The 24,580-nt window shown below is 38.5% G+C and overlaps 1 protein-coding gene across 4 annotated transcripts in view; it reads right to left on the bottom strand.

Moving 5' to 3' along the window:
* The window catches only part of LOC119734740 (fibrillin-2-like), a 110,206-nt gene that overhangs the window by 63,438 nt on the left and 22,188 nt on the right, over positions 1–24,580 (bottom strand). For 2 of the 4 annotated variants that reach the window (XM_038208282.1, XM_038208281.1), the window contains 12 exons: positions 13,964–14,077; positions 13,151–13,264; positions 12,455–12,577; positions 10,728–10,844; positions 9,270–9,383; positions 8,353–8,466; positions 5,365–5,487; positions 4,621–4,737; positions 3,138–3,251; positions 2,221–2,334; positions 1,187–1,309; positions 891–1,007 (listed from right to left, as the gene is read on the bottom strand). In XM_038208282.1, coding sequence (XP_038064210.1) covers positions 891–1,007; positions 1,187–1,309; positions 2,221–2,334; positions 3,138–3,251; positions 4,621–4,737; positions 5,365–5,487; positions 8,353–8,466; positions 9,270–9,383; positions 10,728–10,844; positions 12,455–12,577; positions 13,151–13,264; positions 13,964–14,077 — 1,404 coding nt within the window. Of the gene's footprint in view, positions 1–890; positions 1,008–1,186; positions 1,310–2,220; positions 2,335–3,137; positions 3,252–4,620; positions 4,738–5,364; positions 5,488–8,352; positions 8,467–9,269; positions 9,384–10,727; positions 10,845–12,454; positions 12,578–13,150; positions 13,265–13,963; positions 14,078–15,545; positions 15,663–17,293; positions 17,526–24,580 lie in introns of those variants that run through there. The other 2 variants (XM_038208284.1, XM_038208283.1) reach the window with 2 other exon arrangements.

Below are 24,580 nucleotides of genomic sequence, written 5' to 3'. Positions count from 1 at the left end.
ACAATCAGCCAGCGCTCTAAAAATCAACAGTTGCACGTTTAGGAAACTTTCAACTACTGCGCCGCAACAGTGTAAAAAAAGGAATTATGGTGTACGGTCAAGCATATTTACATAAACGTATGATTTCATGCAAACGAAATACTTGTATTCTATGAAGCTCAAATAGAATCAAATTCAGCAAAAAATAAAATGATAGCCAGGAGTCTTCCAAACCAACCCCAACTGAGTTGGGCACTGTAATCCTTTAACAATAACCACTAATCCATTGAAAGCAGCTATTGTTGTGACCCAGAGTGCTGCTTTTGCAGTCAACCGAGCGTCACGCTTGAGTAACTGGGCGGCCACAGTGTTCGGAGCGGGCGGCAACTTACTGGGCGGGCCCAGCTCACCCAGTTCTCGAATGGTCCCAAAGTACAGTAAAGTATGTCATGTGCAAATGTGGCCCATCTGCATTTATCTCGTGTTTCAGTAGCACAAAACGACTGAGAATAATTTCTACTTATTATTTCTACCCCTGGATGGGATGCTAGTCCATCGCAGGTTACTCCCCAACTAATGCCCGTACCCATTTATACTCCTGGGTAGAGAGAGGCAAGTTGGGATGAAGTGGTTTGCCCAGGGACACAGCATATGGCCAGCGGCTGGATAGCACCCATGACACTCTGATCGTGAGTCATGAACCCTAACCAGTAGGCCACACTCCACCATGTTTGCTTACACATTCTTCGGTGCACATATATGCGTTGCCATATGCGTAAAAAAACAAGGTAATACAATCACTGTGTTGATTTGTGTCTGATTTTTGATGACTTGAACACAGCTCTGGTAGAATTTAATAGAAAGTCTATGAAGCAGTTCAGAAAAATATTAAAATTAAAATTTCAACATACGGGTTTCACAGTTCTGTCCCTCATAGTCCACCATCGAACAATCGCAGGTAAACTGGTTCACCCCGTCTATGCATCGACCACTATTCAGACACGGGTTACCGATGCAATCGTCAGGATCTGAAACATTGTAGCAAGCAATGACATGAATCACATTTTGACTTCAACTATTCCTAAAACTTAACTGCGAATAAGGTTATGCATGTAATTTAAGTTCATAACAATAAAAATGATCAATAAAAACATAATTTGTAAACACAAGAAGAAGTAGACTAAAATAAAAGATAACTTTGACATACTGTTATTGCAAAGCATTCCAGTGAAACCAGTTGGGCACAGGCAAGAATATGCTCCAGGGGTGGTACCATCCTGACATGTACCACCATTCAGACATGGGTTGGTTGCTGGGCAATCGTTTACTCCTGTTACAATGAGAAAAAAGTTATCATTCAAACTAATTGGACTCTTGTAAAGTTTGTTTGTCTACCCAAAGAGGAGATTCTCAGCTGTTTGAGACTTTTTACATTGAATTTTTGTTGATTTTTGTCCTACTTTTTAATCGCAAAACCTGGAAATAAATAGCATATCCACTAAGGTAAAGTGGACCAATTTCCATTATCCAAAGGTAAACGACCAAATTATTGTTACAAAGCAAACTTGGTTTAAAGACAGTAATGACACTAAACTCCCTGTGGAACTATTCTTCCTGGCATGCTGTCATTTTTAAGGAAACAATAAAAGAAGGTCATCTCCAAATATGTGGCAAACGACACATTTTTGCAAATTTCCGCTGGTAGTTGGTTTGTAATTGGGCGAATCCATGAATGGGTGGAAGCGTTGACACAACAAACGCGCACGCTGCTGATGTTATGCATCAGTTCGGTGTGTCATATAGTAGTCACAATTGGCTGAATGAGGATCATTTGGGATTCTTTCATGAGAGGGCGCAATTCAAAATGTGACTTGGCAACTTTTCAACTTCTGAGATAAATTTTCTTGTCTGTGAAAGGCAGATGATTTGATGAACGAAATTTTACAGGATCAATTTCCTGACAATTTCCAAATGGCAGTTTCCGATTAGACTTATTTTGGCCACATTTGTTTAATTTCACAGATCAGACTTTTGGCTACATAAAAATAGTTCAATGTTTTAAACCTTCAAGAGAACAGCGAATAATGGAAATTAAATTTAAAAATGTATCTTGTTACAAATTCTACAATTAATAAGTCCTGTTCACTCCTGCATCAGTAAATTTCATGACTATGTAAGTATGTTTTTCTCACAAATTATTGCGTGAACAAAATTTCTGAGAGAAAGCTCAAGAAAACTTACGGTTTTCACACAGGGTCCCTGTGAAGTCTGTCCCAGCACAGTTACAGGTGAATGTGAGAACACCGTCCACACACTGACCATTCACACATGGGTCAGGATTGCAGTTGTTTATCTCTATAACAAATCACAACCAAAGAACTACACAGTTAGATCACATGTAAATTACTTGAATTTGACAGCCAGTGACTTTATATCAGCTTTACCAGTGACCAGCATTGGTGTTTCAGCATCAATAACGGTGATATTTATCACTGACATGAAGTTAAGGGTTTCTTCTACTGTCATAATTTCACATCTCAGTCATACTGAGCATATTCTTTGAAAAACAACGTTCAACTAGATGTATGTTTGTGGACAAACATATGGCTGTTTCGGCAATTTATTATTGTATTTTTATGTCATGTTATAGACTGATCATTTCACTGTATCGCCAGATTTGTCTGCACAAGTCATTTGTCAAGTCCGAGTCACGGTAGTCAAGTTCGAGTCCGAGTCTTTCGCCAATGTCGGGTCGAGTCTGAGTCATCAACATCGCTACTCCAGACATGGAGTGTCATGGCCTAGCGGTTAAGAGCACCGGACTCATGTTCTGGTGTTTCAGAGGCAACAGTGACGTGGGATTGAGCCAGCCAGCGGACACTTGTGCTCTTAAGTAAGGCACTTAACCATTATTGCTTCGTCCTTTGGATGGGACGTTAAGCCGTAGGTCCCGTGTGTTGCATAAATGCACGTAAAAGAACCCAGTAAACACTTATCGCTAAGAGAAGGGGTTTGTCCCGGTGTTTCTGGCCTCCTGTATAAACTCCCACGTGGAGTATTTCGGAGAAGAACCAACCAAGAACCAAGACAGACTTGAGTCCGAGTCCTGGACTTGAGTCCTACAACAATGGTGCTATAATTATGTTAGTTCAACTCACGGTTTTCACACAAGGTCCCGGTGAAGTCTGTGCCTGCACAGTTACATGTGAAAGTGCGTACACCATCCACACACTGACCATTGAGACAAGGATTGGGTTGACAATTGTTGATCTCTGTATTAAAACGAAACCAAGATATTTCTGTGAAACCTTCAATAATGAGTATAACTTGCTTTCCTTTCATCTCTGTATTAAAACGAAACCAAGATATTTCTGTGAAACCTTCAATAATGAGTATAACTTGCTTTCCTTTCCAGTGGCATTTGCTCAAAGTGTAGGGAAAATGTAATTGAGAGCCAATTATGTTCATTTATTCAGATTTTGTACTAAATATAATTTGTTGCGTCAACCATAAACAAGCTCGATCGGAAATATCTCAGAAGCTGAGGGCCAATGAATTTGTGTTCATTCATGAGTCACATGATTGTGCCATGAAATTTCTGGAAGGAGTAGCATTTTGAGATTTTTCTTTAGGTTTTTGACCCCAGTCACCCCATGATGACCTTTAACCCCAGTTTGGTCATGTGACATATTGGGGCTGGGCTTCTGATACTTTTAACAAAGTTTGGTTTAAAATCTGTTAAAATATGTAGGAGCAATAGGCAATGTCAAAGTTTGTTACTAAATAATTAACTAGACATGAACATTTGTTGAGCTGCTATCGCGCAGCTAAAAACCAAATGCAATGGCTCAATGTCATAATGTAGTTTACCGGTACTTGCGTTTAATCCATTTGGGATAAAAGCACTTACATTCCACACTATATAAGTTCATAAATTTATCCCATATTGCTTGTATATTGCTCATATAATCACAAAATACAAATAATGAATGTTTATGAGTGCAATGGCAAGAATATTTCATGAGTTGACAGATGGAATGTGATGGAACATTCCATCTGTCAACGAATGATATTATTCTTTCCATTGCACGAATGTGAAACGTTCATTATTTATTACACAACATCAAATAAATCCTCGTCATCTGATTGGACAGAACCACCAATCGTGAGACCATACAATGGAAGTTCTATTTAACCTTGGAATAGAACTTCCTTCTTTGCGATGCAGCTTGGCCATGGAATGGGACGAACCATTTAATGACACTATGTTAGTATTTCTGTTCTTAGTGATTAATTGTTGTTTCAGCAATATCTGTCAAAGTCAATTAGCAAACGCTTTGCACGATCGTTTCCAATGAGCAAATTGTTGGAAATGCTACTTGAACAGAAAAACGCTCAACTGGAAGAGTTTGTGCCTCAAACGACCCCTGCAAAGCATTTTCAGGAAATGATAAAATGGATGTCTTATAGCTTTTATTTCAGAGGAACAAGAATTTACAAAAAAATATGTTTCCATGTAAATGTTTGCTCTCATATCACAGGGGTTGTGGCCAGTAAAAATGGTTATAAATGAACACAATAGAAAAACACTGCTAACAATAGTGAACAATAACGACAGTCTACAGAACAAAATTTGCTTACGATTTTGGCAGACATCTCCCTCATAGTCCACCAGTGAGCAGTCACATGTGAACACATTGACCCCATCTACACACAGACCGCCATTCAAACATGTAGTGCCGATGCAGTTATTTGGATCTGAAGAGAAAAAAAAAGACAACTTGTCAGTCTATCAGTCACTTTTAAAAGATGCTTATCAGATTCAGGCTGCATCGCGAGTTCGAACATGGTAATGCATCTTCAGCAATATCCATTTTAAATGCATATAGGATCTTTGCGTCTTTGCAACTGTAGGTCAAGTTTTGAACAGTCTCCTTTGAATTTTGAGTGGCGTTATCATTTGAAAATAGTCAAAATGCATGAAAAGCAAAATATCATCTATCGCTTTAAAGTTGGTATATACGTGTTGGTATAAACATGCTTCAAACTTTAGATTTCATTGATTTCTTAAAGACATAATTATCAGCAAATATTCAAATGACAGCTTGGCTTATCCAAAGTCAAGCCCCCCCCCCCATGAATGTCCATAATTTTCACTTGAGGCAAAATGATATAATGCATCTGAGCTATGTACCTAACATCTGCCCCTACTCTAGTACACGTACCTGCACTGTGACGTACAAGAGTATTGTACTTTGCAAAGCTCCCAAAACAATTGTAGGTGATTATCTTTGGTCAAAACAAAGAGGTGATATTTCCAAGTGCATTCACTGAAATAAAATCACATGCCCACTCCAGAAAAAAACACAAATAAATCCAACTCACTGTTATCGCAAAGCATTCCAGTGAAACCAGTTGGGCACAGGCAAGAATATGCTCCAGGGGTGGTACCATCCTGACATGTACCACCATTCAGACATGGGTTGGTTGCCGGGCAATCGTTTACTCCTGTTACAATGAGAACAATAAAAAAAGATTCACAAATTGCTGAGGTCTCATGAAAATATTTTTGTATCCCTATGTACGAACAGTCCTAAAATGGACACCAGGGGTTTCAAGCAAGGTTTGAGCAACAAATTTCACCTACAAATACACCTTAAGGTGAAAGTGATTTCCACCTACACTTGAAGGTGTAGGCCTTAAATATTTTGGATGGTTTTATTACATTAGCACGGTCCTACACCAGCGACTTCAAACAAGTTTGAGCAACAAATTTCACCTACACCTGAAGATAGAAGTGATTTTCACCTATACCAGGTATATCCTCTTGAAATATTTTGGACTGTTTTGCTACACAAGTACGGTCCAAAATAGAGCACCAGGGGCTTCCAACATGTTTAGCAACACATTTCACCTACACCTGAAGGTGAAATAGATTTCCACCTACACCTGAAGGTGAAAGAGATTTCCACCTACACCTGAAGATTTACGCTCTTCAAATATTTTGGTTGGTACTCCTACATAAGAACCATCCTAAATAGGACACCAGGGGCTTCAAACAAGTTTAAGCTACATATTTCACATACACAGGTCACTTTCACATATACCAGAAGGGCTATTGCAAGAATTTCATTGGTTTACATACATGTACTTCAAGCAACAGATTGTTAGACCTTCCAGAATTTTCTTCCTACTTTTTAAAGTGGTGGAGAGAAAGGTTTGCAAATTTGCTGGGAATTCTCGGATAAATGTGGTTAGATAGTTAAAGAGGAAATGTGTGTTTGTTCTTTTTTAATTATTCTGGAATACTTGCACTTTTCCCCCTATTTGTTACTTAAGCCGTGTTCCCATTGGACTTTTTTTGGTTAATGTACCGCGACTTTTCTGTAGAATGACAAAATTAAATCCAATGGGGACACACGGTAAACTGACGTCCCTGTCAACTTACCGCGACCGTGATGTAAAACTAACAGGCCGAAAGAGGACGCGGAAGACTTCCGCGCAGCCACGGTAACTTAGCAGGGCCGCTAAAAAGTCCAATGGGAACGCTCCGCGCTGTAAACCTACCGTGTCCACGCTGTAAAATGCTATGCAAACAACAACACTTCCTGTATACACAGAATTTGCGCGAAAATGGTAGTATGGTTCCCTGTCTCGTTTGCACTGATGGCGGTGTGATATTATCATCGTACCGTACACAGCGTGTGTAGCATGCACTACGCTCAGCTGCAGCGCTTTTTTCAATCTCGTCCAGCTGCTGCAGTTTTGCTACTTTACTAGTTAGAAACATGGCAGATTTGATCGATTTTGTGAGGAGTTTAATTGGGCTAGATGAACGTGAAAATGCTGATGAAGGCACAGGAGAAATGACGTGGCCGACTAAATTCAGCGCGCGAAAAATACGTCACAGGCACGTCATATCCCGCATAGGTCAAAGGTGACTGTGCACAGCGCCCGCAATGTGTGACATTCTGCCAGTCTCGAACAGCGAATGAACCGTTCCGTCGCGGAATATAAGTCCAGGTGGGAACGCACGGTAGAATTACACCAAAGCCAGTCACGATAACTTTCCGCGTGGCCGCTGAAGAAAAAGTCCAATGGGAACACGGCTTTAGGTAATAAATATGTGCTTGGCCGATTTTATACAAGTACGTTTAAAACTGGCTAGCCGCGACCAGGCCACTAGCCGGTTTTAACGTACTCGTTTAATATCGACCAAGCACATATTCATTTCCACTCATAAATACCTTTTGGTCAGAAAGTCAAAACAAGTCAAACATTTCACAATTTTCCAATGGTTTTGTTCAACAATTGTGCCTCATGCTTTGTGAAACACCCCTCCGGCAATGTCTATAGAGTACCGAAGTGTGACGTCAGCTGTCATTGTTCTGGTTCACTTTGGTTCGCGCGCTGATGTCTTCACACACTTAGGCGGTGCGCATGGAACAGAATACGCGGCGCACTTTGGTACTTTATGTTACTCGCGCATCTAGTACTACAAATCTTCTTTTATGGAGATTGGCACACGTGCAAGGCGTACTGCGTCATGTGGCGCAGAACACAGCGGTGCATGAATACCAGCTGGTGTTTTATGAGCAGTTTAAAACCACCCACGTGACGGGCTCTTGTCCTATAGGAATGGATATTAAAACTGTCTCAGGTATTCACAGAATTCTACCTTAACCGGAATACAATTTTTAAAACCAGCCGGTGTTTTGTGAGCAGTTTAAAACCACCCACGTGAGGGCTCTTGACCAATATCAATGGATATTAAAACTGTCTCAGGTATTTACAGGATTTGACCTTAACTTTTTTCTCACTTAAGCCAGCCACAATACTGAAACAGACTCTTAACTAGTGCGCATGTTTTTCTTTTAGAGGGTGTCTCGTGAAACAACAATGTGCATACATGTAAAGCCTGTATCCTGCGGCAATCTTGCCATTTTTTTTAATCAACAGATCTAACAATTGAAACCTTAACAAATAATAAAATTAGACATAAATTGATACAGGTTTGCTTTCTGAATTTAATGATTTATTTCTTCCTGTCCTTTCATCTTTGCCGTATCCTAATAGTTTTTCACTCGCCAGCCGGGCTACTTAAGGAATAGTTTGACTAGCCCGTCGCTGCCTGATGACTAGCATTTGGCTAGCGGGCTACCGCTAAAGTCAAACCCCGATATATGAATATTTGTTATAAATTCATTTGTTTCTTTCTTTTAATGTTTATTACAACAATACTAGGAAATCATATACACAGGAAAGAAAGGCTTTCTGTTTCTTAAGGCCTGTTTTTAAGCTAGATTTGCAATTTAAGCTAGATTTGCAATATGACAAGTGGTTTGTTCCATGTGAACATTCGAGACAACTCACGGTTTTCACACAGGGTCCCTGTGAAGTCTGTCCCAGCACAGTTACAGGTGAATGTGAGAACACCGTCCACACACTGGCCATTCACACATGGGTCAGGATTGCAGTTGTTTATCTCTATAACAAATCACAACCAAAGAACTACACAGTTAGATCACATGTAAATTACTTGAATGTTACGGGCAGTGACTTTATATCAGCTTTACACTGGTAAAGCATTGACGTTTCTGCATCAATAACGGTGATTTTTTTCACTGACATGAAGTTAAGGGTTTCTTCTACTGTCATAATTTCACATCTCAGTCATACTGAGCATATTCTTTGAAAAACAACGTTCAACTAGATGTATGTTTGTGGACAAACATATGGCTGTTTCGTCAATTTGTTATTTTATTTTTATGTCATGTTATCGACTGATCATTTCACTGTATCGCCAGATTTGTCTGCACAAGTCATTTGTCAAGTCCGAGTCACGGTAGTCAAGTTCGAGTCCGAGTCTTTCGCCAATGTGACTCGGGTCGAGTCTGAGTCATCAACATTGCTACTCCAGACATGGAGTGTCATGGCCTAGCGGTTAAGAGCACCGGACTCATGTTCTGGTGTTTCAGAGGCAACAGTGACGTGGGTTCGAGCCCGCCGGCGGACACTTGTGCTCTTAAGCCAGGCACTTAACCATTATTGCTTCGTCCTTCGGATGGGACGTTAAGCCGTAGGTCCCGTGTGTTGCATAAATGCACGTAAAAGAACCCAGTAAACACTTATCGCTAAGAGAAGGGGTTTGCCCCAGTGTTTCTGGCCTCCTGTATAAACTCTCACGTGGAGTATTTAGGAAAAGAACCAACCAAGAACCAAGACAGACTTGAGTTCGAGTCCTGGACTTGAGTCCTACAACAATGGTGCTATATGTTAGTTCAACTCACGGTTTTCACACAAGGTCCCGGTGAAGTCTGTGCCTGCACAGTTACATGTGAAAGTGCGTACACCATCCATACACTGACCATTGAGACAAGGATTGGGTTGACAATTGTTGATCTCTGTATTAAAACGAAACCAAGATATTTCTGTGAAACCTTCAATAATGAGTATAACTTGCTTTCCTTTCCAATGGCATTTGCTCAAAGTGTAGGAAAAATGTAATTGAGAGCCAATTATGTTCATTTATTCAGATTTTGTACTAAATATAATTTGTTGCGTCAACCATAAACAAGCTAGATCGGAAATATCTCAGAAGCTGAGGGCCAATGAATTTGTGTTCATTCATGAGTCACATGATTGTGCCAGGTAATTTCTGGAAGGAGTAGCATTTTGAGACAAAAAACTTTTAGGTTTTTGACCCCAGGTACCCCATGATGACCTTTGACCTCAATTTGGTCATGTGACATATTGGGGCTGGGCTTCTGATACTTTTGACAAATATTGGTTTGAAATTTGTTAAAATATGTAGGAGCAATAGGCAATGTCGAAGTTTGTTACTAACTAATTAACTAGACATGAACATTTGTTGAGCTGCTATCGCGCAGCTAAAAACCGAATGCAATGGCTCAATGTCATAATGTAGTTTACCGGTACTTGCGTTTAATCCATTTGGGATAAAAGCACTTACATTCCATACTACATGTATATTAGTTCATAATTTTATCCCCTATTGCTGGTATATTGCTCATATAATCACAAAATACAAATAATGAATGTTTATGAGTTCAATGGTAAGAATAATTTCATGAGGTGACGGATGGAATGCAATGGAACATTCCATCTGTCAAACATATTCTTTCCATTGCACAAATTTGAAACGTTCAGTATTAGTTACACATCATCAAACAAATCCTTGTCATCTGATTGGACAGAACCACCAATTGTGAGATGTACAATGGAAGTTCTATTCACCTTGGCATAGAACTTCCATCTTTGCGATGCAGCTTGGCCATGGAATGGGACGAACCATTTAATGACACTATGTAAGTATTTCTGTTTTTGGTGATACGTTGTTGTTTCAGCAATGACTGTCAAAGTCCATTAGCAAACTCTATGCACAAATGTTTCCAATGAGTAAATTGATGGGGACACAATTTGAACACAAAAATGCTCAACTGGAAGAGTTTCTGCCTTAGTCAACCCCTGAACAACAATCATGCTTTTGGGAAATGCTAAAATGCATGTCTCATAGTTTTTCATACATTTCAGAGGAACGGGAATTTACACAAAAAATATGTTCCAGTGTAAACCTCATTTCATGATCCATTTAAACAAAAGTTTTGCTCTCATATCACAGGGGTTCTGGCCAGTGGGAATGGTCATAAACCATTTGAGGTATTAACATATTAGAAGAGCACTGCTAACAATAGTGAACAATAACAAAAGTCCAAAAGTTTGCTTACGATTTTGACAGACATCTCCCTCATAGTCCACCAGTGAGCAGTCACATGTGAACACATTGACCCCATCTACACACAGACCGCCATTCAAACATGTAGTGCCGATGCAGTTATTTGGATCTGAAGAGAAAAAAAAGCGACAAATTGTCAGTCTATCAGTCACCATTAAAAGAAAGCTCATCAGATTCACGCTGCATCTTGAGTCCAAACATGGTAATACATCTTTAGCAGTATCCATTTAAATGCATACAGGATCGTTTGCATTTATCCCAGAAGTAACCTACCAAAATATTGTTAAAAAAATGCCTACTCAGATTAAAGATCGTACTGGTAGGCCTACTAAACACCCTGTGAAATTAGTCTGTCTGGCTTGCTGTCATTGAGAAGAAATCAAGAAACAATCAATCAGTTGACTGACTTTTGGAAATAAAGAGTGCTATTGACGACATTGTGTTTTGTGATGAAAAGGTTGTGCGTTGTTTTTCCTTTTTGTTCTCATAGAGTAATAATATCCATTGAGCTGAAACTTCAACAGGTCAGGTTTTGAATATTCTTCTTTGGATTTTGAGTGGTGTTAGTATTGGAAACGAACAAAATGCATAATACAACATCTGCTCCTGCTGTAATTTTCAGAAATGGATGAATTTGGGGGATTAGTATTTTATAGCAAATATTGTTACACTGACTTGTTTCAAGTTTTGTGTTCGTAGATGCTGAAAATCAAGGAACACAATCTTGTTCCTGTAGTCTGGTTCCTGATCCCACATAATGATGAAATGAAGCAATTTATAGACGTCTGAGAATTGTAAGGTCAGGGAACCAGTCTAGCTGGCTTGTACCCGTTCATACCGGTAGGTGTGTAATTGATTGCAAACAAAATGCGGACTAACTAAATATGGTAAATTGGGGGCAGTAATTGAAAAAAAGCAAGTTTTTTTTTTCCAACGCTGGAAATTTGAAATTGATACAAAAATACCATTTTTCTTGAAAATGACTATCATTTGCTAACAGTTAGTCCAGTAAGGTATTTCATAATAATTTGGTAGTTTTGTTTCTTGATGCTTACGAATGTTGTATATTCCCTTTAACTTCATGACTTGTTAGGGCCAACCTTTATATTTTTTATATTTTTTACATTTTTCTGTGTTGGTAGGTTTCCTGACTGCAGGTCACAAGTATTATTTTCTTCAGGGTCGTCCCTCACAGATTTAATAGATTTCTCAAAGACAAAATTATAAGCAAATACTGCAATGAAAAAAAAAAATGGTTTATTCAAGGTCAAGGCCCTGACGAATGTGCATAATTTTCACCTGAGGCAAAATGATACAATGCATCTGAGCTATGCACCTCAAATCTGCCCCTATTCTTATACACGTACCTGGGGCGCGTTTTGGCGGTCATAACCAAGAATTGGTTCGGTGGTTTCTCTTTGGTTAATTGTTTTGGGGATTTGAGTACTACATGATCATGCGTAATTCTAACCCAATTAAGATTGCTGAAGAAATTCACCGACAAGAAACTACCGAACCAATTCTTGGTTATGACCGCCAAAACGCACCCCTGCACTGTGATGTACAAGAGTATTGTACTTTGCAAAGCTCCCAAAACAATTGTAGGTGATTATCTTTGGTCAAAACAAAGAGGTGATGATTCCAAGTATATTCACTGACTGAAACAAAATCACACGTCCACCTCAGAAAAAAACAAAAACACAAATAAATCCAACTCACTGTTATCACAAAGCATTCCAGTGAAACCAGTTGGGCACAGGCAAGAATATGCTCCAGGGGTGGTACCATCCTGACATGTACCACCATTCAGACATGGGTTGGTTGCTGGGCAATCGTTTACTCCTTTTACAATGAAAACAAAAAAAGACTTACAAATTTCTAAGGTATCTTGAAAATATTTTGATTGCTATGCCTGTGTACGCGCAGTTCTACATAGACATCAGGGATTTCAAACAATGTTTGAGCAACAAATTTCACCTACAATTACACCTAAAGGTGCAAGTGAAATGTAAACAGGTTGTTTTTTTCCTGGACACTTGGCCTCCGAAAAATGAAAAAGTGGGGTGTGGGGGGGGGGGGGGGCTGATACCATCTTCCAATGGGGGCAGGGCTGGTGCCATGGGGACGTTGTTCAAATCCGACGATCATGCACACTATCACCTAATAGTGTGCAAATACCCTCTTACCCCCACTAGCTACGCCTCTATATGTCCGAGTGTTGCAGACAGGCGAACATATAGGTCATTATTATTACTATAATTGTCAGAATTATTTTGGGGGATGTCAGAGCAGGGGGGTGGGTGGTTTGCCCCTCCCCTCCCCCTCCCCTCTCCCCCTCCCCCTTCCCCCTAGATCCACACCTCCAAACCAATATCACTGATGGTTTGTTCCATGTGAACATTTAAGACAACTCACGGTTTTCACACAGGGTCCCTGTGAAGTCTGTCCCAGCACAGTTACAGGTGAATGTGAGAACACCGTCCACACACTGGCCATTCACACATGAGTTGGGGGCACAGTTGTTTATCTCTATAATAAATTCACAATCCAAAAAACTGAACAGTCAGACAACACTTGGCTACGACTTTCAGTAACATACATGTCCATAGGAAGTAGCATCAGCCACTTTCAATAAGCACAAGTGTAAATCATAGCTAAATAATTCAGATGTAGCCATTCAGGTTGTCAAAATCTGTAAAGTTAAAATTGAGATTTTCTTTCAATCTCTTGGCAATCCTCCTTTGCATTAAGCTACTATGCTTGGATAATTTTACGAACATATTGAAACCTTGAAAAAAGGTTCAATGACAATTCTGTACTGAGTTTTGAAATTGTCAACATTTCTTTGCAGATTTGTCAATAGTCTTTGAACTGTGAAATATCCTTTACAAGCATCTGCTGTCAGAGCTACTCAAATGTCTCCACCATCTTGCCTCATAAAATCATGAAAAGTTTGTGACACAACTAGCTTTATGGCGCTTTGCTTGTACAGAAGTTAGAACAGTTAAAGAGACACGTACAGGTCTTCTGCTTACAAAAATGCCTTTTTTTGCCAAATCTTCTTGAAGCCACTTACTTAAATGTTCACTTGTCCGCCCACCCATTTGACAACTACCCCACCCTGTGTAAGACTGAAGCAAGCAGGCTATGGCTACTGTCTGTAGCACACCAGTGGCAGAAATCAAAGTTGTAGCCACGGGATACTCGATTGGGTACAGCCATACTCACGATTTTCACACAAGGTGCCCGTGAAGTCTGTCCCAGTACAGTCACATGTGAATGTGTTCACTCCATCTTCACAAAGGCCATTTGTACATGGTTTTGGTTGACAATCGTTCCCATCTATAAGAGAGTAAATGATTAACAATTCAAAACAGAGTTTAGTTTATTTATTTGAGTTTAGTTTAGTTATTAAGGCAGAATATGCCAGACCAAAACCAGGACAAATTGTGACATTTTATGACATAAAAAAGTCTGAAATCTGTATCAAAAAGACAAATGGTGAATTCCGGTGAGCAGTTTCTGGAAACTCCATCATCTAAAATAGGAAAGTTTGGGGAAAAAGTCAATTTCAACAAGGCGAAAACATATGTCGTGAAGGGCAAAACTCAGTACTGAATTTACATCATCCCAATGCAAAGTCCACCTTATGAATAGTTTGGTTGCAGTACCCGCCGCAGCTATCTAAGATTCGAACCAGCATGCTGACTCCAGCAAGCTTGGTGGTCAAGTGGTAAAACATCTGCACTAGTAAGCAGGAGGTCGTGGGTTCAAGTCCCATCCGAGTAATTTCTTCTTAGAATCACTCAAGACAACAACGAGTAAACAGTGGTTCTAAAAAATGTTAAAACCCAAATTTGAAAAGGGCAAGTAAACTCCATTTCAGCTATTGTTGTCAATTAGGTATGAAGATAATGATAAGATAATGATAAGATAAAAAGATACAAATCTCTCGATCCTGGGCAATCTGAAGAAAGACAAAAGCCTCTGTTTTAATAAACAAAGAGCAAAAATCAGTTGAGACAAAGCAGTGCTGAAGTACAGTTCCTTCCAAGACTTTTCAAAACTTAAGTTATTTTTCTAAACTTACTTAGTTTTTTCCAGAGACAATGTAAACCAATCTAAATGACACAATTCCTGGAATGAAAGTTACCATGGCCTTCTTATGTGAGCACTCAGAATGACTGTTTCTCAAATAGACTGATCAGAAAATTTACAAAAAAGTGATTTTTTTTTAGGATTCTGACAGGTTTCTAATAACTTTGCCAGTACAGCTCTTTAATAATGAGAAACGGATACCACATTTAACTTCCTACTTTTGAACGGTTTTTAAAAATTACTCATGACCCTCTACCAAGCACAAACCCAGTTGGCAGTCACACAGCCATATTTGGAGAAACAGCCTACAATACATTGAATATTGATGACGATTTGTATAAATAAATGAGGACAAGTGTCTGTTTACTCCAAATTTCATCCTGAATACTTTTATAGAAATGTGCCTAAGAAATTCATTTGGGAAACCTGAATGACAAATTTCTCTGAAAAGTAGTTTCTGAGGCCCACAAATTGGGAACTGAAAATACCTATAACTCTGACTGATTTGGTCTGATTGCAATATTTTATAATCACTGGAAAGCTAATTCAATGTCCTTTCAAATGAACCCAAAAATCTCAAGTTTTCAAAAATTGGTCCGAGTGACTGGTTTTGCTGGTTGGTTCCCTTTTTTATTAGACCCTCCATGATTAAAAGATTCTGAACTAATGTGGATTCACAGCTTTGGCAATTCTTCTCATCATTCACACTTACTGATCTCGCACATGTCTCCAATGTAGCCCTCCACACACTGACACGTGAAGAATATGCCCAGGACATCCGTGCATGTGCCGCCATTTTGGCACGGCTGACTGGTACATGTATCCACAACTGAGAAATTAACAAACTCTTTTAATATGTCTAAATATCTAAACTGTATTCCTTTAGTTTGTGTCCCAAGTTTCTGGGTGCTCATCTCAGGTGCTACAGGTTCTACGGCTACATCCCAGTGCACATTTCTATGGATTTTGTTTTAAGTGCTAATTTAAAGTGCATCTTCTAGGTGCTCCCTACTTGTACCCTTTGATGCTGCATAAAAATGTCTACCTTGGACCTTTTTTATCAATAGTTTTTAGCACTAATCAGTGTTGTAGTAAGTAAGATTTGAGGCTTTGCATGGTGGAGATACTAAAGAATGAACGGTTTCCGGAAACACCATGTGCGAATAATTTCTCAACTAAGAGAATGGTTCTGAAAAGAACCAGAGGTATAAACTTGACGTTCTGGTCAGTATGCTCTGACCGTCTTCAGGAGAGTGTGTTGAAGTACTCGTACTCATACTTGTACTCGAGTACTTTTTTTTGTACTCGTACTCATGGAAATGTACTCATACTCGTAAGAAAAAGTTTCCCTATACTTGTACTCGTACTCGTGGCAAATTACTTGTACTCATAACAAAGTACTCATCATACTCTTACTCGTGGAAAAGTACTTGTACTCGTACTTGTGGAAATTTGTTGCCTGGTACTCGTACTCGTACTCATGGCAAAGTACTCTTACTTGTACACGTGGAAAAGTATTCGACTACAACACTGGCACTAATGTTTTATACATACAGTGTTGTACCTTTGTTGTTACTTTGTCATTTCAATCTCACATGCAAATATCTAAGTTAAGTAAAATGTGACCATCTTAAACCAACTTGTTTTGTTGAATTGAATGAAAAGTGGTGGGCAGCCGTGTTAGTCAGGCAGAATCAAATGGAGAAGAAAGCTAATGCTACCTTACTTTTCCATTTGAGTTGAATGAGTACATCATCCGCTTCAAAATGAAGCAAAACTCGATTGAAAAAAAATGTTATCGTTTACTTCTGGTACTGATTAAAGTGCTACTCTTAAATGAAAAAAGTGGTGCTACCATCCAAGTGCTAAATTATAGTGCTACTCTTTAAGGCTGATGATATCAATTCTGATGCTAATCTACAGTGCTTCTCTTTGATAAATAATGTTTGTTGGTGAAAACTTTTGGTGCTAACTTCTGGTGCTAACTTAAAGTCCTAACCTGATCTCTACTAGGACTTTCAAATAGGGTATATGTTCTTTTCTACCGGTTGGATGTCTGGTGCATACCACGTTGTTGAGGGGCTCTAGAGTGGGAAATAAGCATGCAAGTGTGCAATACAAGTGACCAGTTTCCATTAAGTTGCTAAGCCAAGAAAAATAGGCCATGTCCGAATTACTTGGCTACGGCTTGAAAATGCACACAAGTCTATTGGAAGTGGCTGCAGCCGCTTCCATATACATGTGCGTGACTTAAAGCCAAAGCCAAGTAATTCGAACACAGCTATACTTTGGCCTTGGTGAAACAGGTAACCAGCTTATTTAGCATTCAATTTACACTGCCTGTAACTGGTTTCCCACTGATTTTTGCTTAGCACAAACAAATAAGCTCAGCAGTAGTTTCAGCTATGCAACTTCATGAAATTGGGCCCAGGGTTTTATTGACATGGTCCACCTACGTACTCTCTTCACATCTTACACCCATGAAACCTTCCAGGCACTGACAAGTAAACGAGTTATCGCCATCGATGCACATGGCACCATTCAGGCAGGGGTTCGGTTCGCAATCGTTGGTAGCTGTCGGGGGAACAACATTAAGCATCCAAAGTCTTCAACTAAATATTATGGCATAACTTGGGGAAGGCCAAGAATTTGGTCTCCCCCACCATCAGAATTTGGGGAAGGCAAACATGACCTTTATATTCTTGAAGCCCATCCCAAAAATAAGGCCCTCCTAAGCTACAACCTCATCCCCCCCCCCAAATACTGCCACTAACTAAAGTAATTAATTAAATGTATGTAATTTGTGTTTCTACAAAAAAAATTGACATGGTACATGCAAGGACTGGAAAATCTTCAAGGAGAACCTTTCAGAATAATTTTCAAGAGCTAAAATGTTTATCAATAAGTCCGACAAATAAGCAAACAGATAACCTGACCAACCAACAAGCCAGTCAGCCAGTTTAAACAAACAAACAAACAAACAAACAAACAAACAAACAAACAAACAAACCAAAGAAATATTAAAATAAATAAATATTTGTCTAAATCAATATACATATAAAAAAGTTAGCAAAGTCTGTCACAGGCTAATATGGCCCATAGCATTTATCTCCGGTTAATTAGCGTTTATCTCTGGCATGAAATGACTGAGAATATTTCTTTTCCCCTGGATGGGATGCCAGTCCATTGCATGTTCATCCCCAGCTAACACCAGTACCAATTTATAATTCTGGATGCTGAGAGGCAAGTGGGGGTGAAATGGCTTGCCCAAGGACACAATATATGACCAGCAGCTGGATTGGAGCCCCTGACCCTCTGTTCATGAATCATGAATCTTAACTACTTAGCCACACTTCCCCAATCTACATACAGCCTGTGTCCAAAAAAAATGGTACAATCGAAAACGAATTTTTTTTTTTGCAATATTAAATCTCAACATAAGTAAGTCGTTTCGAGCATCACATTAAAGAAGAAAGACCAGGCTTTCCAATACTTTTTGTTTCATCTCATTTGCTTTTGTCAATCCAGAGATAACTCAAGTTTACTGCGGAACACAAAAATTGAGTTTGTGCCACTTTCTGGTTGAGTGAGAACGGTGAAAGAATTAGTGTATTTCATTAAAACATGCAATAAATATTTTTATTTGTTTATTATTTATGAAAAGAAAATATTTATCATTGAACTTATTATGTTGACTATTAAAGCTTGTATCGAGAAAACCAGACTTCCTTTGTGTATTTTAATCTGTGTTTTGTTTCTTTTGCCAAGTTGCAATCTTTTGTGAGCTTCAAGACAGCATGGCACAGTACTCGAAACAATTCTGCCCATGCATAAAAGTGGCAGAAAATCGATTTTGGTGTATCGCACTAAATTGATTATATCTCTGAATTGACAAAAGCAAATAAGATCAAACAAACACTATTGAAAAGCCCAGTCTTTGTTCTTTAATATTATGCCAAGTAAGAATGACTTATTTTGAAATTTCATATTTAACCAATTTTTTTTTCTGATTGTACCATTTTTTTTTAGACAGGCTGTATAACAATACTTTGTTTAAAAATGTACCGTATTCCAGCGCTAGATTATGTTTGTACCAAATATTATCAACTACGTAATGTCGACAGATGCCACAGCAAGATAACCTTGTAACCTGTCAATAAATACTTGTTTACTGCTCTCCGTTATTGATCTGCTTTTGTTGTTTCTACAGGGTGGGGTGCTATCACGGACCATTTCGAAAAATGTAACAGATGTTTCAGAGACAATGGCCTCCAATGTTTTTGTTGGGAATTCAATTCTTGTTTTTCCATTGAAACTATAATCAATTTTGATGGGACATAAATAAAAATTGGTCACACTTTGGCACGAACACAAATGAACCACATCAATATAGACCAAATTACTATTGACTATAAAAATGGGTTTTGCAAGGAAATATAAGTCCAGTCTTGTGGCTTTTTAATCTAGACAGAAACAACAAATTCCAGCGTTACATTATGTCTGTAACAGAGCTTTTAAGAGCTCAGTGAAGAAACATGAAAAAATGTATTTTTCAAATCTTATACATCCATTATCTAGTAATGGTCAAGGAGATTACAGACTATATCAAGATATAGGTTAATTGGCTCTTAAAGCTATAGTCCATCATTTGTAATTTGTGCATTTTGTTCGTTTGAAGCAACAAAAGAGTTCAAAATCTAATAAAGGATACTAAGCAACTAACCTGATAAAGTTTCAGCTAAGCTTCAGCTGTACATTCCGAGAAAACCAGCATTCTAAGATCTCAATTTCAAATCAAAAGTTACTGAATCATGTTTTGAATTGCAGCTATACGCGACGTCGCGCACTGATCCGATGAATTATAACAACCGCGCGCGCATGTGCGTCGTTCCAATACTTGCGCGCGCTGCGCTGAATAACAAAACGAACTACTAATTTAAATATTCCTATGGTGCTTCTTAAGAATCACCGTTGGAAATGCCTTCTTTTGTTGATTACTTCAAAATGATAGCTTCCCAGAAAGAATAATTTCACAGGGAGTTTAGTTCCCTTACTATCTTTCAACTAAGTTTGTTTTTCAACAATAATTACGCCAGTTACTTTTCGGATGGCTGCAAATGATGGACTTAGCTTTAATATCAAGGTTAATTGGCTCTGTCACAGACATAACACTTCCTTTCATAATGCTGGATTTGCCAATTTTCAAACGTTTTTTAAGACAGATAAAAAAATTGAAGTTAGATTGTTTCGATTCCTAGCGACACATACTGTCCTATAGGACTATCTACACAAAAGGCAACAAGTATACTTGCACAATGCACAGTAGGTTAAACAAGAAAAAAAAGGCAACTCAAGTTTCTAATCACAATTATTTGGACAATTTTTTGGCCAGAAATCTGTAAACAGATGGGATGGGGGGAAAATAATTAAGAGTCTTTTATCACTTTATTCAATTTCTAGTTATCTATCCAGTATGTGCACACCCCAAAGTGAGACCTTGAGTGCAGAAAAACATGCAAACCAAATCAGGCCAACTTTACTCACTGTTTAGCTGACAAAATTCTCCAAAATTTGCACGAGGCAAAGACAAGGCCCTCAGTATTTCACCAGCCAAGTTTGAGGTCTCAATTCAATATTTAAAGAAGGCATTTCTTTAACATTTTTCACCTAAGAGTGAAGGCAAGTGATTTCAATTTGAAGCCCAAGACTAGACTGGTACATATCCAACTTTTTGAAAAGATTGACCCCCCCAGTAGTCTGGTGGCATGACTATGGAGAATGTGTAGAAATAGCGCTAGAACCAGATGGTTTTTTGACACAGTTGATTGATGCAGTACCAAAGGGTTGTTGGACTGGTTGTTTCATGTGCCAGTATATTTTCTTGTATTGCATGTTTTTACTATCTTAAGTTTTGGGACTCCCATACACAGTATGGAGAGTTTAATTGGACTGGTGCATATACTCTAAGAAATCCAGTGCTGCCCTACTTCTATCAGTGTGCATGAAAGGGAGGTATACAACACTGTGCACACAATCCAATGGCTCTAACTACAACAAGAATGAATTTAGAAGTATGTGAATCAAGAAATAACTGATGAGCTCACTGACATGTCTCACAGTGGAGTCCGGTAAACCCATCAGCGCACAGGCAGGTGTAGCGATTATCCGCGATTACCGGGAAGCACAGGGCACCATTCAAACATGGCTGACTCGTACAAGGGTCTGAATGGAGATCCGTGAGCCAGCCATTGCAGCAGTAAGGAAGAACACGACATGTTTTGTGAGAGTTATTTGTCCAGATTAAAAGTTGAGTAGTTGAGATGTCAACATTGGAGATTAGAAAAAACAAAGTAAATTCTGTGAAACATGAAATATACATCCATGGTGGATAGTATGCAAAATAATTGTAATTTATCTCTGCGTGCAAAACCTTTGTGAAAGTGAACATCATAATGTGCATCACGTGCTTATGGAATTTGATTATGTTCCCATTCAAAAACTACAAAACAAAACGAAGAAATTGTATCTGTCTACTGAATCATGACTAACTAATACGATGTGCTGTGCTGTGCTGTGCTGTGCTGATGATTTCCTTTTCTTTTCTAGACAACTACACTAGAATCTACCCATTTAATTCCAAATGTAATCAAGTCTAATGAAGTCCTTTTAAGTGAAGCACAAAAGAAAACTTCAAAACTTTTTCACAGTTGAAAAAAAGAACTTGAAAAAAGAAATTGACCGGAGCAGGGTTTGCATCCAAGACCTCTGGATTGCCGTTCTGGTGCTCTACCAACTGAGCTATCCAGCCCTATGTTGGGGGTTCTCCCTTTAATTAAAAAATTCAATTTAATTGTATTGTTTTCTCTAAAACACACTAACAAATGCCTTGGGTCATGAAATCAGTCCATCTTTCTTAAAAAGAAATCATACATGATTTATCTTACTCATACAAGAAATAGGACTTGTGGTTGGTTCACATTCAGCATAAATGCTGTACTCAACACAAAAGCAAACATGAATGGGAACCATTGATGTCAAGTGTCGTCAAGGCAAGTAATTGCACTGCAAATCTGCACAGGCTGGACACTTCGGCAAATTTTGCCTTGACTGTTTTAAGATGATTCATATTGATGTTGATGCAAAGTGTGAACTGGGTTTTAGTGTGATTTTTTTGTGAGAAAGTCTGGGACAATGCGAATGTAAATGAATAGTCTCCAAATTAATGCACTCTTCAATTTTTCATTTAACTATTATATCATTATTTCAGTACAATGCATAAGTGAGGCGTTCTGGCAAAATGAGACAGAAGTGAGCACAGGCCGTAGGGGAGAAAAACGCACAAATCCAAATGGGGTGATTTTTTTTTTTTTTTTATGATTTATTGAAATTTGTAATCTTTGATGTGTGTACTACACATATTTTTTAAATGCATAAAAATCATGGAATAAAAGAGTTATTTTAGGAAAAACAATTGGCATCTTTCATTTTCACGAATACAAAACTGGAAGCTTTGAGTGCCTTTTTCTCAGTATTTTCTCAGCCTCTTTTGCCATGTCAATAAATGCGAACTTTAAACAGCCATAACTTGTCAAACCCTTATTTCGACCTCCGCCCAGTTCTGTCTCATTTTGCCAGAACGCCTCACATATGTGCACACTGAAATGTCTTCTGTAGGATAAGTACACAACTTGCGTGTGTAATTTTCACTTTGGATGTAGATGAACTCCCAGTCTCAGGGAATGGGCCTACAATTTGGTAAACATATTAAAATGAGAGATAGAAACTAAGTGTGAATGGAGTGCAGAGTGCTGTGACCATGCATAAATGTGCAAGGGGCAGGCATTGCAATCGAATTATAAACCCACCAATGGGTGTTTCACAGTTTCGCCCCAACCACCCGTTAGCGCACACACACTGGTAGCTAGCTATCTGATCGACACACACCCCGCCATTCAGGCAAGGGTTACTGGCACAGTCATTGATGTCTATGGAATAAGTGGGTTATTCATGACAGTCACTGTTTAACAGCAGCTTTTTGACTGTGTATGTTCTATAAGTAATTATAATCGGGCAACTTTGTTCCTTTTTTGAAATGGATATATCGCACTTTGGAAAAAAACACATCGTATTCATATGTAGGCCACGAGATATTTCATCAAAAGTATCACTCAAATTAGAAATCCAAAATTGTTATGATCGTCAATTCATTCCTACATGGTAATTGATGACTTGCTATTTTTCAACAACTTGGTGAAATGAAAATATGTCACTACCTGTAAGCATGAATAAAACCTTTATCTAGGGGGAAAACAAGATAAAACACAAGTGAAGAGCAACCTGTTTCACAATTTGTGCCGGTGTAGCCTTCCTGGCAGTCGCAGCGGTACGTCCCATCCTGAAGCTCAACACAGGCTGCGTTGTTGAGACATGGGGCACTGATGCAGGGCCCTACAACATCCACTGCTTGGACAAAATACTCATTCATGAATGACTAGTTTTATTTTTTATTAAAAGATGGAAATAATAAATAATCAGCCAAAATTGATACCGAAAGTGTGAATACAAATGTTGACTGTCGATCCTGTTGGGGAGAGAAGGTAACTTACAAAAGGAAACATGAGATCTATTTTTTTTATGGAACACTCTAGTTTTACGGTAGCATGAGTTAAAACAGTCACTACAGCGCACCCCAAAATACCCACAAGACTATTTGCGAGGCTTTATCGTCGCAGCGAAAACACGTACCCCCATTATTTTTATATCATTTTAAAGCTTTGAATCTTAACTGGTTTGATTTTCAAAAGGGTTTTGGAATCATTTGTGTTCAAATAAGGACATGTCAAAAACAAACTCAACCGATTTCAAGGAAAATCAATCATGCACATTTTTTCTAATGTGGAATTTAATGCTTCATCATGTTCATGATGTGACGATCTCGTTGCATTTTACTTTTTGTGATTCCTTTTCTTTTTGATTGCCGTAGACTACACCTTGAATAAATTCAAAATAATGTTCTTCGTTTCAAGTTCCATGTGTTTTTAATACATATCAACTGCAGGTTGTTTTATTTTATTTCATTAGCTTGCTGACTCGAGCTTGCATCTGATGTACCGCATCATCAAGTTTCCTTCAAATCGGTTGAGTTTGTTTTCAACATGCCTTTATTTGAACACGAATAATTTAAAAACTCTTTAAATATCATACCAATACTCGCCAGGGTAAAAGTTAACATTCCAAGCTTTTAAATGGTATAAAAAAATTGGCGGTACACTTTCTGCGCCGATGGTAGAGCCCCTAAAAAAAAACTTGCGGGTATTTTAGGACACAATTTTAGAAACATCTGGTTAATTATCTTGTTGGCATGCCTAGTAAAATAGTGAAAATAACGCAGACCACATGACATGTTTTTGGGCCAATCAAGAGACGGAATGTGTGGGCAAGGTGTTCAACATGCTAAAGATATACTGTATATATAAGAGTTTTAGTTTGGGTTTTTGTTGCAGATCTGCCATATACATTATGGATTCTGATAGGGGCTAGAACCAGACAACCCTGCAAGAACTGAATAATTATTGGGCCACAAATTACAGGGCGACTTAAAAGAAGCAGAATCCAAACCCCCCAAAATGTATTTCATATTTAGAAAACTATGTAGCACCAAACATAATAATGACTTGAAAGCCGATTTCATAAGCTACTTATAGATGAAAAAATAGTGAAATTGGTCAATCTGTTCAAAGAATATCA

Source organism: Patiria miniata, unplaced genomic scaffold (assembly GCF_015706575.1).
Source record: "Patiria miniata isolate m_02_andy unplaced genomic scaffold, ASM1570657v1 HiC_scaffold_28, whole genome shotgun sequence".
NCBI lineage: Eukaryota > Metazoa > Echinodermata > Asteroidea > Valvatida > Asterinidae > Patiria > Patiria miniata.
This window is presented reverse-complemented; position numbering and strand designations above follow the sequence as displayed.